A 19357-nucleotide genomic window follows, 5' to 3' on the forward strand; every position below is an offset into this window, starting at 1 on the left:
GACAGCTCTGGAAGACCACATGAGGTGAAAAACATCATGTTTGGTGGAGGCTTTTTCATCCTGACTACTTAGCACGGCTCATGGTGCAAGTCCACGCCGTTGAATGCACCCAGGACTGTTCATCAGAGTGTTCACAGACACAGAACAGGGCAATGCTTGACCAATCTGAACAACCAGTGGTTCAGCACTAAAGGACACTCACAGGTCCTGTTTCATGTATCAGCAAAAACATAACCAGGGAAGTAATGCCAAATACTCATGAAAATCTGACCTCATAAAGTGCTACCCCAAGCTTTCATAACATAAATTTTACTTTTTCCCTATGCCTGAATTAAACGAGCCTTTAAATGTATTTATTGTATTCCAGCCTGATCTACCAAAATTTTTTATGCATATGAGCCACTTTAAGATGACTGTTTTCCAGGATACTGTTTGTTTAAGCAAGCCTATGCATGTCCAGAAACTCTGGGGCCATTGTTCTATGTTAGATCACTCACATGCTCAAAGTTTTGTGTTTGCTATAACATGACTTTATATATTAAAAAAAAAAGCACCTGAAACCAATATTATATACATATATATATATATATATAAAATAGATAATATTATATACAACCTTCAAACTTCTGATTCCAAAGCCTTGCAGTTGTATTTTTTATTCTTATAATACAGGAATACCTACAAAAATGTTACTGCTGCCATTTATGATATGAACACAACTCAAAGGCACAAGGTCTGCATGTGCTCACACTATTGGGCGCAATAAGAAAATCAACACTATGTCAAGTTAATTTTTTTCCAAGGAGATGTGGAATAATTTAGGGCATTTTCCTACCTAAACTTTCCCTTTGCTCACAGACATGGGCAAAGTGCCTCTTCTACAAAGTGAAAGAGCTTTTTGTGACTTCACTACAGTCACTGACCAACTCTTGCTCATATCAGAAGAAATACATGCATTCATTATTTTAATATCACACGTGAGCTAACCTGCTGCTGCCAAACCAATTTTATAAACAGTTTAATAAAATGTACTCTGATCAACAATATATCAATCACCTCAGTGGTACTTTTATATATTTGCACATTAGACAAACTGAGTTCTGGAATAAGAAATGACCTGAAGGATTTGATGTGAATCTCAGGAAAAAAAGTGATGTTAGTTGCAAATAGGAACATGAAAACTGTATCAGATCAGGCCAAAAGTCCATTCTGTCTTTGACAGCCTCCAACAGTTGTGCCAAGGAAAGGGCAAGCACACTGTGGCTACTTCCCTTGTGCAAGCTCTGGCAGAGTGACAGCACTCAGGGCTACCTGAGCTTTACAGAGCATTCTCACATTTAACAGTCCCTGATAGATTTTCTTTCCATAAATCTGCCTTATCTTTTTGCAAATTCCAGTGAAATTTTAGGAATCGGTGACATTTCCTATGAAGTTTAAGACTACTTAAAGTACTTTTTGTTTTGAGACTGCTGCCTATTAGCCTAATTTGTTTTCCAAAGGTTTTGCATTAGAAATTATAATGAGGAATCACTGTCCATTCAACTTGGTTTCACAAACCAATGCCATTATTTTCCCAAGCTACTTTTCTCATTAGCTTGTCTTCCAATTTCCATTTTAATTTCTACTTACTATGTGGAGGAATTTCTGTGAAAAATTTTGTCACATTTTCCGTATCTTTTGTAGAGTTACTGTACCCCTTCTGAGAGACAGGAACGGCAGTCCCTGTCCAAGCAGAGAGCATGTCACCATCACACAGAGTAAGAATGATGACATTCACTTCCCAATGGCTGCTAAATATTACCTGATTGTGGAAGAACAAGGCTTTATAGTGCATCTAGACACTCAGCTTTATCTCTTTTCCTATATCCTTTATCTCATATGTCAACATGTCCATCATTTTATTGTTCAGTAGGAATCAAGAAGTCCTTCTGCAACCTGACAATTTTTCTTAAATCTAAATAACTCAGTGTGAACAACAGATTTTACTACTCCAGTGTCCTCCCCTTTTTCCAGATTATTTATACCTCTGTTGAACAGTACTGACCTTCAGACAAACTCCTTTTAAGTCCTACCTGTTACACAATCCATTGAATAAGATGATAATCAATTCCTAACCTTTCTTTTCTACCAAGTATCCACCCATCTGAAGGTTGGAATCTTTATCTTATTGAGCTTGTTCACCACTGCATACCACCAATTCACACACTAAGGTGAAGTATTCCAATTTTTGTTTTGAGTTTATGCAAAGTCAGGAGCTTGTAAGACACAAAAGGCTGGCTCCCCAGTCATCAAAACTTTACACTATTTATATGTTTTAGCCAACAATGCCATCAGCATTACACAATTCTTTTCATTAATTAGCACTCACACCCCTTATATGGTAGTTAAAACTCTTGTTTATCATGATAATTAGTCCACATGCACAGTTCTTTCCTCCATTTGAGTCGAGAGTCTGTTTAGAGTAAGTGGTCAATGAGCTGATTCCCATGATTTCCTACTGCTGGACTTACCTTTCCCTCAGCTACTGCACAGTTCTGCTGACTTTGCTCCTGGTGGCTGTCATCCAGACAGCTCCTTCATCTTGGGATTGTCTACCCTTTTCCTTAAAACAACTGATTAGTCAAGTATGCAATGTTCACAATGCAATTGCTTAATAATAAATGCCTCATTATAGCTACTGATTAACAACTAAAAGAAATTGCAGTTTGAGTCAAATCCTAAGGGGCTCAAATCTTGAGAGGCTCAATAAGACACAACTCCTGAATCTTCTAAAAACCTTTAATGAAAATTCTTGCCCAAACCAGGAGGGCCAACCATGCCTGGTGCACCACAAGTATCATCAGCCAGTCAAAGGAGGTGATTGTCCCTCTGTACTCTGCACTGGTATGGCCTCACTGTGAGTCCTGTGTGCAGTTTTAGATAACACAACATAAAAAAGACAAAGGTATTAGAAAGCATCCAAAGAAGAGCTACAGATATGGTGAAGGTCTAGAGGGAAAGCCATATGAGAGCAACTGAGGTCACTGGGCTTGTTCAGCCTGGAGCAGAGACTGAGGGGAGACCTCATTGCAGTCTTGAACATCATCACGAGGGGAAGCCAAGGGGCAGGCACCAATTATTCTTCCTCTTGTGACCAGTGACAGAACCCAAGGGAATGGCAGGAAGCTGAGCCATGGGAGGTTTAGGTTGGATGTTAAGAAAAGGTTATTCCCCCAGAGGGTGGCAGGGCACTGGAACAGGCTCCCCAGGGCAGTGCTCACAGCACCAAGCCTGACAGAGCTCAAGAAGCATTTGGACAATGTTCTCAGGCACATGGTGGGATTCTTGGAATGTCTTGTCCAGAGCCAGGAATTGGATGTGATGGTACAGTGTTGTAATCTTGTTGTTGTATTTCTAAAGTCCCATACTGTCGCAACCATATTTCTAAGGTCTCGTACCTTCTCAATGATACTTCTTGGGGGCAGTTCTTCACAGCTCTGACTTCTTCTCCTGCTTGTTGCTCCTTCTTTGTCAGGGCTCCTTATCAACTCAACTCAACTGGCCAACCCCAACCCCTTTTATCCTAGTTATCTTCACTAGCTACAGCTGCAGCCCAATTAAGGACATCGCAGCTGCAGCCTATCAAAAACAACCAGGGCTTATCAGGGCAAGGCCTATATACAGATATTCAATATACAATACACATTTTTACTAAGACTCCTACTATAGTACAGATGTGTCCCTTCCAACTCAGGATATTCTATAATTATATGATTCTGTGTTCACTGGCCTGGTTTGCCTTGGCAGATGAGGTCACTTGATTCCTCCAAAGAGTCACAGAGATTTCTGAGGCACCATGCCCCTCCATGGAAAATGAAGCCGATGGTTCTCAAGGGCACCATATCTATTCCTATTTCATTTCCACTTGTGTTTATTATTCCTACCACTGATTTGATCAACATGCATACCAACCTCAGGTTTTGGCTAGAGCCAGTACTTCTCAGTCCTCCAGCACCTCCTGTAGCATGTGATTACATAGTCCAGCTGCTTCATGCCTGAATCCCTGTGTAACTCCTGAATAAACATCATCCAATCTTGTCAATTTTCTACTATTCAATTTACCTGCCAACCTGGTTTCTACTGGAAACATCTCTTCCAACACTTCTACCCAAAAAGCAGCATTTTAGCATGAAAACCTCCCTGAGCTCCTCTCTGATAAGCATGGGGTTTAGTTTATTCATTACATTTTCTCTGCGCTCCTTTCACACCTTACCCAGCAGGCATGCAGGCTCTGTGTCAGGTTCGTGGTGCTTAAGGAAAAAAATTACAGCTACTTTTATTATCTTCACAGAATCACAGAATCAATTAAGTTGGAAAAGACCTCTGAGATCACTGAGTCCAACCTATGACCTAACAGCAGCATGTCAACTTGGCCGTGGCACAGAGTGTCATGCCCAGTCTTTCCTTAACACCTCCAGGGATGGTAACTCCACCACCTCCTCAGGCAGCTCATTCTGAGGTCTAATCCTCCTTTCTGTGAAGAATTTCTTCCCAATGTCCAACCTAAACTTCCCCTGGCGCAACTTAAGACTATGTCCTCCTGTCCTCTTGCTAGTTGCATGGTGTTCTTTTGCAAGTTGATCCTCAAAACATCATTTAAAAAAAAATAAATTAAGTGGGCAGGAATGTGTGCACTTTAGTGTCTTGCAACAGTCCAGGTGCTCTGGTCCAGTTTCCTCACTTAGATGCAGCTAAGGGAAACATCCTTGGGGATGCTGGATGACAGCCAGCTCAAAATGAGCCAACAACATGCCCAGGGGGCCAAGAAGGCCAATGGCACCTTGACCCATATCAAGAACAATGCTGCCAGCCAGACTAGGCCCTGGTGAGACTGCACCTCCAGTAGCGTGCTCAGTTTTGGGCTCCTGATTTTAAAAAGGTCATTGATGTGCAAGAGTATTTTCAGCAAAGAGCAACAAGGCTTATGAAAGGTCCAGAAAACACTATGAGGTATTATGAGGAACAGTTGACGGAACTAAGGGATGACTCTTTGCTCTCTAAAACCACCTGACAGAAGGTGATAGTGAGGAAAGGGGTGGTCCCTTCTGCCATGCCTACAGTGAGAGGAAATGGCCTTAAACAGACTGGGGAGATCCAGATTAGATAGTAGAAAAAAAAGAAATTCACTGTTAGAGTGGTCAGGCGTTGGATTAGGCTACCATTGGGGGTGTTTAGAAGGTGTCTGGATCTGGCGCCGGGTTGATGTGGTTTAGTAGTTTTGGGGTTGCAGCAGCAGCAGAGGACTGATGGTTGGACCGGATTATTCCACCTTGGTGATTCTACAATTCCAGCCCTCAAACATACTGAAGGATAAGCCTCCACTTCGCTACCCCCTTCTCTGCCATTTTTTAGGCACTCCAGCTCATTTTGCTCTTTCAAAACTACCTATTCATTTTCTCCTTTGCCAGAATTCCCAAAGAAACCGTGACCAGAGAGAAAGAGTGAATTACAGGCAGGAGGAAACCTCGAGACGCGCGTCCCGGGATGACCTCCCTCCTCTCTTGCTCCTGCCATTCCCAAGCGGGCGGCGGGCGCCGGAGGCCGGGCGAGCACGGCTGGCTAGGAAGGGCAGGGTAGGTAGGGCTGGCTAGGAAGGGCTGGGTAGTAACGCTGGTCCCCTCCCTCAGAGGGGTCGCAGCCACCACCCTCACGGCGCGGCCGGCGGGGGGCGGGTCGGGCCCGCCCTCAGCGCGCCCCGCGGCCCCGGCGGAAGGAGCGGCCCGGCCCCTCCTCGCCCGCTGCTTCCGCCCGGTGTCGGCAGAGACAGCGCCGGCCGCCGCCGTGCCGGGAGCTGGAGAGCCTGCCAACGGGGAAGGTAAGTGCCGCAGCGGCCCTGCCCTGCCCTCCCCTGCCTCCCCTGTCCCTGTGCCGGGGCCGAGAGCCGCCCCGAACCCGCGGGCCGTCCCTCCCCGCCGCCGTGCGGGGCTGACCCGCAGCCTCGCCCAGCAGGGAGGTGCCGCCAGCCCGGCTGTGCTGGGTGTCAGCTCTGTGACGGACCCGTTGCTGCGAATAGCCCTGGTGATCTCTAGGCGTGCGCTTGAGGATGGACTGATACATCCCATGCCGAAAGAAACGCTTCGTGCGTGCTCCCTTGACTTGTTTTGTCATGGAGGAGACTTCATGAAACGAGTCCTAAGTGGTGTCTCCTTTTCCAGAAAATAACTGAGGTGATGCTATTTGTGGTGTTTTTTCTGTGTGTTAGCGCTTATTCCTGTGAAGCATCTCTCAGAGCTGAGTGATGCTTGTTATCTTGGTGGCGTGTTATAAAACAAGAAACGAGGGAAAAGTCTCTGACCTGAAGGGCCTGTAAATAGGAAAAGAGGAAAATAAGATTATAAATTCTTAAAAGCTAGAAGTGAGATGAGATTTTTTTAAGCAGAAAGAGGCATGTTTTAGTAGAGGAGATACTGGTTTGGAAAAGCAGGCGTCCTGCAGGCTCACACCCTCTTTCCAAACCTGCCAGGTTTGCTGTCATTGCTGGTTCTGGGGCATCATCACTGTCATCACCCACCTCCATGCCTGTATTTCCTACACAGGAGAAGAGATGCCTGTGCCAGACAGGGTGAGCAGCAGGTTCAGGAAACAAGTAAATGCTGGAATGGAAATGTGCAGTGAAAGAAATCAGGATAATCATGAAGGGCTATTTGAGGCATGACGGTTGTTGAGAGCTTTCTTAGTGGTAAGTTTTTTGTTGCATTGCAAAAATTTAGAAACAGCTTATTTTCTTGAGACTTAACTATAATAATAAAACCTCGAATGACTTGGGTGATGCAGACTCTTATTTTTTTAGGTGTTGAATACTCCTGGCCCTCTGGGACGTTACGGTTCCCAGTTAAGGCCTGAGAGTCCATCCGCATGGACCTGTGTCAGAATCTGGACATGAATCTGTATTCTGTGTGCCTCAGGGACTAGAATCCTTCAGTTACTGATTGTGATTACTGCAGCTTCCTATTTTCTTGTGACATTTGCTTATGATGTCGATGAGGGAAGTGGTCACATGTTTACAGACCTGGATAAGCGGTGACATTAAGACTTTATACCTTTCATCATGGAATTACTACAAGGTTTATATCAAAGCAGTCAAAGTCAGTGAATTTTTATGGATCTTGGACAGTACACTAAGCCAATGCCTGTGAAACAGGCAAGCATGTATGGTTCTTCTTTATGTAGTTCCACACTGAGTATCCACTCAACTTGCAATGAGGTGCAGTCCAGGAACTTTCTGGAATAGATGTGCTGAGGTCTTAAAGAGCCACTGTGGATTTCTCCATCAACGCATCCTTGCCTTTCACTCATAGGTACCTCTGGTTTTCCAAACATCCAGCCTCAAGTAGTTCTGTGGGCCAGAAATCCACTAACTCGCTAACATCTGTTAGTTTTTGACACTCTTCCTGCTACTTCTACATGGCATTATCTATTTCATTTAATTCACAAGGACAATTACAATAAATTGTGTATGTGTAATGGTAAAACAAAATTTCCAATGACTGGCCAAGCCAAAGAACTTGTCAGTAAATTTGACAAGATTTACCCTACAGCTTCCTAATTGTATTGTTTTCAGTGCTGTTTTTTGGGGTTTTTTTAGTTGACAGCTTTGATTTCTTTTAAATGAAACTTTATTTTCCTATTCTTGTGGTTTGTTGTAATGAGGGCACTTTGTCTGGAAAAAGGGGTGGTCCCAATTTTGGATGATGTCTAGCTTATTTTTATTGAGTATTAGAATCAGGATTTCAAGGTTTCAGCTTTAGAGCATGCTGTGTATGCATTTGTACAGAAAACTTGTTTGCAGGATATAAAGGACAGGTAGTTTTCCCTTACTTAATTCAGGCATGCTCTTAATAGCAATGTGACTGTGTTTTTTCTGCAAGTGACAAACTGCTGTGTAGACACTGAAATGTTTGACAACATTGGATTCCAGTTTACATGTTGAATGATGACATTTAGATGTCTTGTGAGGCTTGTAAACAACTTATACTGGGGGAAGTAAATTATTCTGGTAAAAAAAAATTCATAATAGGAAAAAATCCATGTAATACAAAGTGTCTGAGCTTAAAGAACAATTAAGTGTGAAACAAACTGCAGTTTTCACACTGAATACAAGCCTGAGTACATACTCACTGGTGAAATGAATGAGAACTGCTTGTTTAGCTCCCTGAGGTTGCGCAACCACCTCATGTAGTGTGACAGCACCTTGTTACCATATGTTAGGTAATCCTGATGTGCCAGAACAATGTCTAACCAGTGATGCTACAACTTCAGGTTTGGCAGGGTTTCTTTCATCATTATCCTTGTTTCTTTCTTCTATTTTTGCTTCCTCCTGCTGCTACCATGCTGTTCACTTGGTTCTTTCCAAGTTTGTTTTCCATCTCATCTCTAGCTTCTGTTTAGATTCTGTTCCCATTGTCTTTTGTTTAGACCAATTATTTATTCAAATTTTTAGTTTAAAAAAAACCAACAAATCACTTGCGATACAGACTTTTTGCAGAGTCTGAAATTTGGAATGAGTATCAGGTGATAACTAGATTTTTATTTGAAGCTGTGATGAGCACAGGCTTTGTTCTTGTATGTATTTGTTCAAAGTCATGAGTTATCAGGATTTAGCAGAGTTATCTTGATGGGAGGAGCTGGGCTCTAGTGCAAAATGCTGTAATAGAGTAACTTCAGAGGTTCCTGGTGTGGTGAGGAGCAAGCTGCAGTTTTCCCAGCATGGTGAATTGTCTTTGGATCCTCTTGTGACTGGAGCTGTAGGTCTGTATATCAGAGCTCTGCGATGCATAGGCGTTCCTGCAGCAGTGGCTCTGGAGAAACCTTCTGGCTCCTGCTCCACTGTGTCCAGCCTGGCTGTTCAGTTCCCTGCCCTGCCCTCCTGATGGGCAGGGCCAGTGCTTCTTCCTGGGAGGGACTCGGACTCCAGGCCTCACATCAGTAGTGCAGACAGTTACATTGCTGTAGTGACTGGGCAAGGGATCTGATGCTGCTGTTACTCATGTCCTCTGGTCATTGTTTCCTTCTCCTGTTTGACCTCTGTGTCCTTTGCACAGAGCTCTGTACAGTTTGCTTTCATGTCTCTGCTTGCAGTGCCTTCCTAACCTGTTTGGGTGAGTGGATGAGCTGCTGTAGAAACATGAGGAGATGGTAAGCTGCAAGCACAGGTTGAGTGGTTACTCACACAGGTTGAGAATGCAGCTGTGACTAGTAAGTTGGCCTGCCGTGAGTCGATGGGATTTGACTAATTCTTTTTTGTCCTCATTAGAAAGCAAGAAAACCAGCAGCAGCTGGAGAGCTAAGCTGAAGGTGGGATAAACAGTTGATGTAAAAACATGCACAAGTTGAAATAATAAAATGAGAAGAAAAAGGTGTTTGTTTAGAATTTGGAGCATATTTTTGGTTAAAGGACAATAACTAACATGGAAATATGGAAGAAAGAAAGAAAGAAAGAAAGAAAGAAAGAGGGATAGTTCTGTGCGAAGGTTTATGCTGAGCAGCATAGGAAAGGATGGGGGAAACCAGATCAAGGGCAGTGTGATGCTGATTGTACTTGTGGACTTTTTTTTCTTTTTAATTTGATATCTGCTTATGCTCTTTGAACTTTGCATTACTTGACAAGACAAAAGGAAGAGCAGCGCTCTCCATGAAGTGGTGAATCTTAATCTGTGATAGGAGGTGGAGAAGGAGTTATCAAACATAAGGGGAAAGAGATTTGCTTTTTTCTGCTTTTTTGCCTGTTATTATTGCTGCTAAAAGATGGATGCTTCTTCAAATGCTTGACTTCTGGGAGCTATGGTGTCAGTGAATACATAGGTTGCTGTTACTTTAAATTGCTGCATTTTTATGTTTCATTGAATGTTGGGCAGATTACCTGTATGACTTGAACATCTGTCCAGCAGAAATGTGGGACCTGTAGTTCTTTTGATGTAGGAGAAGAAATATGAGTATAGAACATATGGTTGAAGAGCCAAAAAGTTTTTTGGTGGTTTTTTTTTTCCTTTTGAACAGTTCTCATTTTCCATAGGGATAGTAGGAACCACATGGTAAAGAAGCATCATCCTTGTTTAGAGAGCAAGTGTTTTTTCCCCAAACTCTTAGACCACAAGCAGGCTTATTTGCATGAATGTTTCCTCTCTCTCAATGCTATCTTCAGTTTCTTCTTGTCCATGTGTCCTTGATAACCTGTACCTTCACTCTTTTTAAAACTTTTTTTTGCACCATATTTTGATATTTCTCTCTCTCCTTAAAAGCAATATCCTGTGAAAGGCCATGTCTTCTTCCCCATAATTGACATAACTGTTCACTTTTAAACATGCTTTGGTTTGTGTGGGGATTTGTGTTGAAGTTTAGAGGCCAGGGATGTTTCTTCTGTATCCAAACATAAGCATGATGGGTTCTTGTTCATGAAGTATAACATTCCCACCTCTTCAGGCAAGTTTTAACCCAGTCTTCAATTGTGGTGTTGCATTTCAGTTTTCCCCACTGCCTCCCAAAATACTGATGTTCCACATAATTCTAATAAACAAGTTGCATACTCTGCAAACTTTACTATATTTGTGACAATTTTTTTCATGCTATCCATTCCAAAGTGATTTATTCTCCCTTTGACTTTCTGGGAAAGTTTATTTACAAGATACTCTTGACATGAGTCTACTGTCTTTGAAATTTGTTGGTCAGAAGAGACCTGGCATAGTTTTGTTTTTTCCCTGGAAACCTTTCTTACCATGTAGACATTGTACTTCAGCAGCAACTTTTTATGTTCTTTCACACAGATACTCTATTTGACTGAGGTCTTTTGCTAACATTGCAGTTTAGTCTCAGAATATAAAGTATATTTATTATGCCTACATGTTATTCATGCCTACTACCTTCTGTTTATTCCCCTGTGAGATTTCAGTTTTAAAAGCCCTGTTTTTTCTCTGGATCCAGTACTTTAATGCAGTATTTGGAGGGAAAGAGACCTTTGAAAGTTACTTTATTTCACTGGTAAATTTCATTAGTGTGTACAAATGAGCAGCTTTTTCTGCCTTTAAGACTAGAACGTTTCCCAAAATCCCACTTTCTGTTCTGAAAAATGCTTCATACTACACCAAATAAAACCATCCTATTTGCTTTCATGCAAATGAAATTATCGTTACTTCCTGGAGTAGATTTGTTTCTTTAAGCAGCAGCTTTCTTGCTCATTTCATTTTAGGTCATGGACATTTTTAGTTTTATCATCAGGCCTGCACTCACTGGGAAATTGGGAATTTGCTGGGAGAATAGCTACCACTTTCTTGTAATCTGTGGGATTCCCAACATTAATTTTGCTTATGAAGTTACTTAAGGAAAAAACAAACCAAGACAAAAAACTTGTACCCGTTTGGGGTAATTTTCATGTTGGTAGCTCTCAACAGTTCACAAACAGTTCACTTTTGAAAAAGTGAAAGTTACCATCTTGTTGTGATTAAATAGAATAGCAAGACATGATATGTAGGACTTCTTCCACTGTATCCTGAAATGTGTTTGATAGAACATGCTCCACTTTTAGAAAGTCGTGTCTTTATACCTTTGCATACATTTGAGGTGTCTGGTATTGTGTGAAGCCTCAGGGACCCTCGGCCACACCAGGGTAACTTCTCAGGGTTTCCTCCATGCTCGCTCTCACTCCAGTGCTCTGTGTTCTGTGTTTCTAACCAAGTGTTAAACTGTGATAGCAAATGGAGGAGCTTTGATCTAGCTGGTAACAAAGGACATGGACTCTGCTCTTGGAGCACTGGGCCAGCCTAACTGAGGTTTTGTGACCTTTGTTAAGCTGAAGGTCTGTGACTGCCAAAGGAGAAAGAGACCAGATCAAACTTAGAGCGATGTTGCCAGGGCTGTAGTGAAATGTATCTGCTTGCGGTGTCAAGTGCTGTAGACCACCAGTGCATGCTTTCAGAGGTGTGGCTGCTTTCATAAAGGCTTAATAAAGGTTCATGAGTGTGCCTGATCCCCATGGAAGTCTTTCATTTGCTTTTTCACCTTCTTGAGAGTAGCGAGGAAGTCAAGGCCAAGAGTTCTGTAGTAGTTTAAAACTCACAGTGACATACAAAGATTGGTTAAAAGTTGTGATGGGCCTTCCTAATCAATTTTCCCAGGGTTTTGATCATCTTATCTGTTGAATAATTTTGTGCCAGGCCAGTGTATCATTGTAGGATCTGAAAATGTTTTCTGATTTCTTGATTCCCTAACTCCAAAACTCTTTGAAATTATTTCAGAGCAAAGCACCTTTTTGGAATAAGGTTGGTGGAAAATGCATCTGTTCCTGATTTGAGTCCTCAAATGGATCTTTCTAAGCTAACAATTTTTGGATTTGTGAGTCCTGTCCTGCTTTGATGAATAGCTGTCTCTATAATTGCATTTATAATGTTTAGCAGTGACATGTGCACCTTGTCTGGTACAAAATGGATACCCAGAAGCTATTTTCCCTGCATCTCTAACACCAGGACACACTTTCTTGGTCATTGCTACAAGATTATTAATGGTAGTATCATGTTACAAGGTCTTGCAGGTAGATCAGTTCTTCAGACTAGGTTTCTCCCGTCTTAGGTCTTTGCACAGTCCCCCATATGTTGTCTCTGAACTAGGTTCAGACTTGAGAAGTGATACCAGTTTTCATTTTGCACTTCAGCTTGTTATCATTACAACCCTGAACATGAGTAATCTGTACCCCATTTCCACATGTGTCACTGATATTTTTATACAGTCTTCAGTGAAATTCTCCCAGCAGTTTTACTCCTTGAGGGAGTGGCATGGGGGAATGACACAGGAACAACACAAAGTGAAGGCATTGTATTGCTAGCTCATCAAGTGATCACTAAAAACAAGGCTTCCTAATTACTTCACTGGTTTTAGAGGAAAGCACTGTTGTTTTGTAAAACTATGTTGCTTCGATTGATGCGTGTGCAGTGTAAATTTTTTAGCTTTGTTCATTTTTACAAATAATGTCTAACAGTTTTTATTTACTAATTCAGAGCTAGTGTGAAAGGGACTTGTATATGACTTTGACAGAGAATTGTGCTGGAAAGTACAATGAAGAAATGTTTCATTTTTATGTGTTACTGGCTGCTGCTGCTTTTCTTACACAGAATTGGTCAAGATTTGTGACTGATGTCACAATAGCTTGCAAAGTCTTTGGCCTGTGCTTATTGTTTTCCCTGAGAAAATCTGGCATCCATTGTTTATTGTTTGTCCAGATAAATCTTTGATGAGATCTGGGCATCGTGTGTCATGTCATAGCTCATCTCTCACATCACGAAATCCCCACTTCCCTTGTTCCTCTTTGCAGTTTTCTTACCAGGTCGCTCTGTCCCTCTCTAGTTCCTAGCTATGAGCATGTAGGTTCCAGTCTGCAGATCAAAGAGCTTACGTCAGGTCTGGATGATTCTCCTGTGGGAGTAATGTAGAAATTGTCAGAGCCTTAGTGTAGAAGGCAGCTGAAGGAGTCTTGCTGTTTTTCTAGTTATTCTTTTACATTCTAGTGTTGAATTCAGTCACATAAAATCACCTATTAGGGCAGGGTTTCTTTTTTATCTATCCTGGTACAGCTAATCAATAGAATACATCTACTTTAGTTTCCTATATTTGGGGGGGACTGGTCCTGTTTAGATTCCTTTTCTCTGACCTAAATACTTAGTTATTGTCATGGACTGTGTTCATGAAACTCTGCATTTACTATGGTACTAGAAAACTTGTTTGAGATCCTTGTTTTATCTCCTGCTTTATTTTTTCTGCTGTTTTAGAATTGTAAACTGCTGATTTGTGGAAAACTCTGGAGAAAGCTTAGTCTATCTTTATGTTGAGATCAAAATTACGTTTTGTCCAGCTGAGTCTTAAAAACCTCCAAGAAACATTCCGCTGCCTTGCTAACCAGCACCCATTGCCTTCTTAGCAACAAGTTTTTTATGATGCCTTGGGGTGTCAAGACACAACTTGTGGCTGTTGCCTCTTGTTTTACCATCTTCCATTGCAAAGAAAGGTTTGGCTGTGCTGCTTTTGCAGGTCTCCTTCAAATGGCTCTAGGTTGCAGTTTGATTGCAGCATGGGAGACTGAAAAAGCACAGTTCATAAAGCTTTTCCTCTAGCCTAGTTATTTACTTGACCCTCCCAAGTTTCCTTGTGTTCTTGATGTGGGGGGCTTGAATAGAGCTGGGCTCAGTGTTGGAGGTATGTTTCTGATTAAAATCCTGAGTTTTGTAGGTACCAGTATTGACCCAAGATTACTTGACAGCTGGCAGACAGTAGCTGATTATCTTTTAAGCTTGTTCAGTTACTTTTCAAACTGTGCAAGTCAGTTTTATTCAGCCTGCATTTCCTTGGCCTAGAAAAGAAAATGCAGTGGGAGACAGTGCCAAAATTCTTAATAAGGCAGTGTGCATTACATTTACATATTTTCTTTCATTCTTGTGGCCAGGTATTTTATAATTTAGGGCAGTTGCATTGCATTGCTTAGTATGGTTTGCTCGTGGCAGACTGGTCTCTTATTCTGTTTTTATGTGATCAGAGGAACTTACACAATACATGCTCCTGTGATTTTTCCTGTGGAGTCAGCTGAGCCAGAACTGCCTATAGTGCCTTGGGTGCTCTTTCTTGCCTTTTCTGCTGGAAAATAGCTATGATTTTAAATACCTTTTCATCCTTAACCATCAAGACGTCCAATGATTTACAGTGTTTTTTGATAAATAGCATCCTTGCAATTGACACTTTATGGTGTATCTAGTCCAGTCTCACGAATTTACATGCATCCAACTTTGTAGGTTATCACTAACATGTAGTCCAGGTCCTTTCTCAAAAAGGTCAAAGCAGGTCATGTTGCTGATGGCATTGTCCAGTTGGGGACTGTCCTGCCTTTCAGGGCAACTTGCATTATTTCATAGTCCTAATTGTGCATGTAGGGGAAACCTTTATTATTGGAATTTCCTTCTCTGAAACTTTTGACTATTTTTCCTTGTCCTCTGGGCATACATCACATGTTTCAGCATCCATATAATCTAATTGGCTTTCTCTAGTACATTGATGTCTTGCTTGTCTGAGGAGTCCAAAACTAGGCACAGTTCTCCACATGCGGTCTTTCCATTGCCAAGCAGCAGGAGATACAAACATTCCAAGATTGCAAGCTATTCCTTGTGCAGCCTTGTATACACTCGAGCTTGATGGTTACAGGGGCTCATTACTGGCTCATTTTCAGCTTTCTAATAATTTGTGTCTTTTTTTGGAAAGCCACTTCCTAGCTTTTGAGCCACCAGTCTGTTGCTGCATTGGGTTGCTGAACTCTTGGTGCAGGACCTTCTGTTTGCCCTTGGCTTTCATGTAATTCCCACCTTTCCAGCCTGTCAGGGTCCATTTGGATAGCAGCCAGTGTTTCAGTTGGTTTGTCTTCCTCCCCCTGACATTTTGCAGGACCCTTCTGAGAGTGGCTCCTGTCCTGTGTGGAGGTGTTCAGTGGAGACATTGGACATTATTGCCCAATACTCATCCTTGAAGGACATAATTGGTACTTTAATGCTTGTTTCATGTTCTTGGGTACAACTTTGAGTGGGAATTTTTTTTTTTTAATAACTTTCTGTGAACTGAGATGAGGTTGACTGGCCTAGAGCTCCCTGGACACTCTAACCATGGTGGTTGCCTTTTTTGCAGTTTCCAGATATGTTTTCCAATCATAGAATTGTTAAGGTTGAAAAAGAGCTCTAAGATCATAGAGTCTGACTGTTAACCCAGCACTTCAATGTTCATCACTAAACCGTGTCCCCAAGGGCCACATTTACACATTTTTTAACACTTCCAGGAATTCCACCACTCTCCTGGGTAGCTTTTTCCAATGCCATTGTAACTTACCAGAAAGGATAGAGAGTGGCCTCACAGTAGCCTTTACCATGAGCACCTTGGGGTGTGTCTCTTATGATTTTGTGGAACCTTTTATGTCAAATGTGCTGCAGTTCTTTCTCCTTTATTTTGGTTTCACCATTATTTTATACAAGTTACCTTTGCCCTTGTGGTTATGATTGCATGTTTCACTACAGCATCTTGCTTCAGAATAGGTACACCAACCTGTTTGTCCTGTCTTGTGATTGAATAGTTTATATGCCAGATATCCATTTAATTACTCTGATTACATTACATGGTGCTTGTCTGAGTTTGTGATAACTCTTTTATTGAACACTCTTTAAGTGTCGATCAAATTTTGTTATTTCCAAGTTATCTTTGAAATAAAATGTCAAGTCCAAGTAATAGTGTAGGATGGAGCAGTTAAAATATGTTATCAGGAAAGAGGCATAAATAATTAGCCCGATGCTTGCAAAGTTCACTTAGCTTTACTATCTGCATTTTACTTTGGAGTCAGTTGAACTAAAGATGAAAAGAATTGATCCTACAGCAGAGATAATCTGCCCTTTGTGGATAACTCTATTTCCAGGAACTCCTGTCTGAAAAAATGACTGCAGGTGGCTTCTGGATCAGTAGGGAGACACCAAAATACATGTGTTGGTTTGCAGGTGCACCTGTATGTCTTCATATGTTTTTACTATGGTCTTTGTTAACCAGGAGAGGATTTTTCTAATCTGGAGGTGGCAACCAAGAAACTGATCCCACAATTCTTCCCCTAATCAGTTCATGTAGTGACATCTAAGGCTTTGTATCCTGCAACAGGAGTTTGTTTTCTGGTAGACACCCATGTTAAGGGTGTGTTAATCTGGAGCTAAAGCCCTGTGAATCGAATATTTCAATAGTCTAACAGAAATTTTTACACTAGATTAAGCACTCTTGACAGAAGCTGAATTTCTTATAATACTTTTCCTACATTTGGTTAGAGAATTTATGTGCAGGGGTTGAAGAGAAGGAAGAAAATACTTCTTGGGATGTAATAAGGTCTGGTTTCTTAGGTAGATGCATCTCTTTGAGTCTTGTTACCTTTCTCCTTGATAACTTGTGAAACTCCCACCAGTCAAGTTTGTCCTTCTGTCTGCTCAACACTCTTGGAGCTGCTGTGGCACAAGCTGTGCTCTCTCTGTGGGCTGACAGAGCCAGTAGGAGCCTCATCTCTCGAAACCTCTGCCTCTTAAATCTATTTGGAGATTGATAGACTGTCCTATGATATTTCTAGGGGAAATGCAGGCAATTTGTGCCAAAAATAGATGCCTGTAATAGAAATACTGTTCTTCAAAGCTTCATTTAGGAAGGAGGAAGGAGATCCAGAGGTATTTTTGGCTACTATTGATTTCATCTTGAAACAGGTCTGAATAGTATTCTGGGAGAATATCCACTATATTTCCCCTGTTTTTCTCTTCTGTCCATTTTTATTACCAAAGGCCGTAAAGTTGTAAATTAAAACTTAACAATAAATTTAAAAAAAAATCCCTCAGACACTACATAGAGCTAATACAAAGAAGCCATTTGGGATTGTCTCAGACAAGCAGTTTTTCAAATAACCATTTCTTCTTCTCTGGTGTGCAGTCTTCCTTTCAGGTACTACAATATTATGTGTTTTTGAAATCATAAGTTAAGTCAAAGACTGGACCAAAGCTACAACAGCAGGTCTGTGTGAACCTGAAAATCCTCCTGTGCCAGTCCAAAATGTATTGCTGAGTTTTCTGTTCTCATTGCTTAACTTCTGACCTTAATGTTGCAAATACTTCTTTTGAATGAAAAGTTGTCAGTGGGATTTCCATTTAGATTTGTAATGTGAAATCAATTCATAATGAAAATTTGCAACAGATTTTATTGGTTTTGATCATGATCAGAAACTTTGTCCAAAACCTACTTTCTTGGATAAGAGCTGGTTACTTTTGCTTCTTGGATTGTAAACACCTCAGAAAAGGAGTGACAACTTATGTTTACTGTGGTTGTTGATGTAACTGGATTTCTTTGTTGAAACTGTTTTTGGCTTATTTCACCTGTAAATAATGAAGAAATACAAGCAGGGATAATGCATTAAAATGTGCCTCTTTATAGTTTGGCAAATTTGACTTTACTTACATTTTGGTCACTACAAGTTTGATAATAACATGGCAAACAATGAAGTAGTAAAGGTGTCTGCGTAATCATTAAAAGAACTTTTTGGGATGCTGGGTTGAAATGGGCAGATGGGGGTACAAGGTTTCATCCAGGGAATTGTGCTGTAATTGGCAGCATTAAAGAACACTTCTCCCTTCCCTCCAGCAGTGTTTTCTGTTTGTACTATATTCAGGTTTTTTCATGGTGGCACTTGTTAGTTCATAATAAAACATTTTCTGTCTTTTCTGCATTGATTGTTCTTTACCTTAAACCTTTCAAAACCCCAGATTAAAATTTGCAAAAGTAAAGAAATATTGTTTAGTCAAGTGTACTTTTCTAATATTGTCAAATGTCATTACTTAAAATTTCAGTCAGATCTGTTCCTTTTAAGTTGTGTAGCACTGAGAATTTCAGTGACTATTAGTGAGGGTAGTGCCTCCCACTTAAGAGTGCAGCAGACTTGTAGATCTTTCAGGCTTTGGTTTACATGCCTGAAATTTCACAAACTGACTAGGAAATTTGTGTCCTTGTACTCAAAAATGAATGGTCCTTTTTCACTAATCAAAAATAGTTGAAAACCTAATGTAATTTTTAACTATGCTTTTGACAGTTAAAGAACTTGCAATGACATTCATGCACTAGTTCTGTTTGGCATTTTTTCATTTGTTTGCCTTCAAACAGCTTTCAGATTAATCTTCTCAGTGGACAGTATGAACAAGAAATTTAAAATATTTGCCTTTAAGGAAGAATAGAGCTTATTGTCCAGTTCATCATTGTGTATTTCTGAAACAGAAATACTGAACTGGGCCTCAGATTACTGGATATGACAGCTGCTGGGGGAGGGGTGGTTTGGCTGGGTTTTTTTGCAGTTATTCTGGGGGAAGGCATAATGACAAAGAGACAGCTCTGTAAGTATTGACCTGTTATAACAGTATCTTATTCTGCTCAACAGCAAACATGAGGTCAGAAGAGCCAGTGCCCTTACATGAAGAATTTATCTACTGTTGTGGAGCTGCTACCCATGTCTTAAAGTGTGGGCCCTGGAAAGACCTCTCAAAAGATGAAAGTAAAAATCTACCCAGGCTCTTGTTCATGATTATTCCTGGTAAGGGTCTTTTTTTTGTGTTTGCGTCTAGAAGTTTGTTGATTGAAAGGGGTATGTCCAGTTTCATTTTCAAAATTCTCACTGTCTTAAGTGGTAAATTCTGGCCCGTGCACATGGCCAGTAACTCAGTGGTACTACAGTGGTGAAATTTCTTTGTTACATTTGATTGCTACTGTTACCTTTATTTTTAACAGTGCAAGAAGGCAGCACTTAGAA

General features: G+C 41.0%; 1 protein-coding gene across 1 annotated transcript in view; it reads left to right on the forward strand.

Annotated features, from left to right (window-relative positions):
- The first annotated feature begins 5764 nt into the window (after window positions 1–5764).
- Window positions 5765–19357, forward strand: part of LDAH (lipid droplet associated hydrolase) — a 112591-nt gene continuing 98998 nt past the window's right edge. Inside the window, exons 1-2 of the mRNA XM_054279566.1 lie at window positions 5765–5854; window positions 18989–19141. Of these exons, the coding sequence (XP_054135541.1) occupies window positions 18994–19141 (148 nt within the window). The 5' untranslated portion in view covers window positions 5765–5854; window positions 18989–18993. The remainder of the gene's footprint in view (window positions 5855–18988; window positions 19142–19357) is intronic.

The sequence above is a fragment of the Melozone crissalis genome, unplaced genomic scaffold (assembly GCF_028551555.1).
Source record: "Melozone crissalis strain CALT ecotype California unplaced genomic scaffold, PUWL_Pcris_2 ptg000027l_1, whole genome shotgun sequence".
NCBI lineage: Eukaryota > Metazoa > Chordata > Aves > Passeriformes > Passerellidae > Melozone > Melozone crissalis.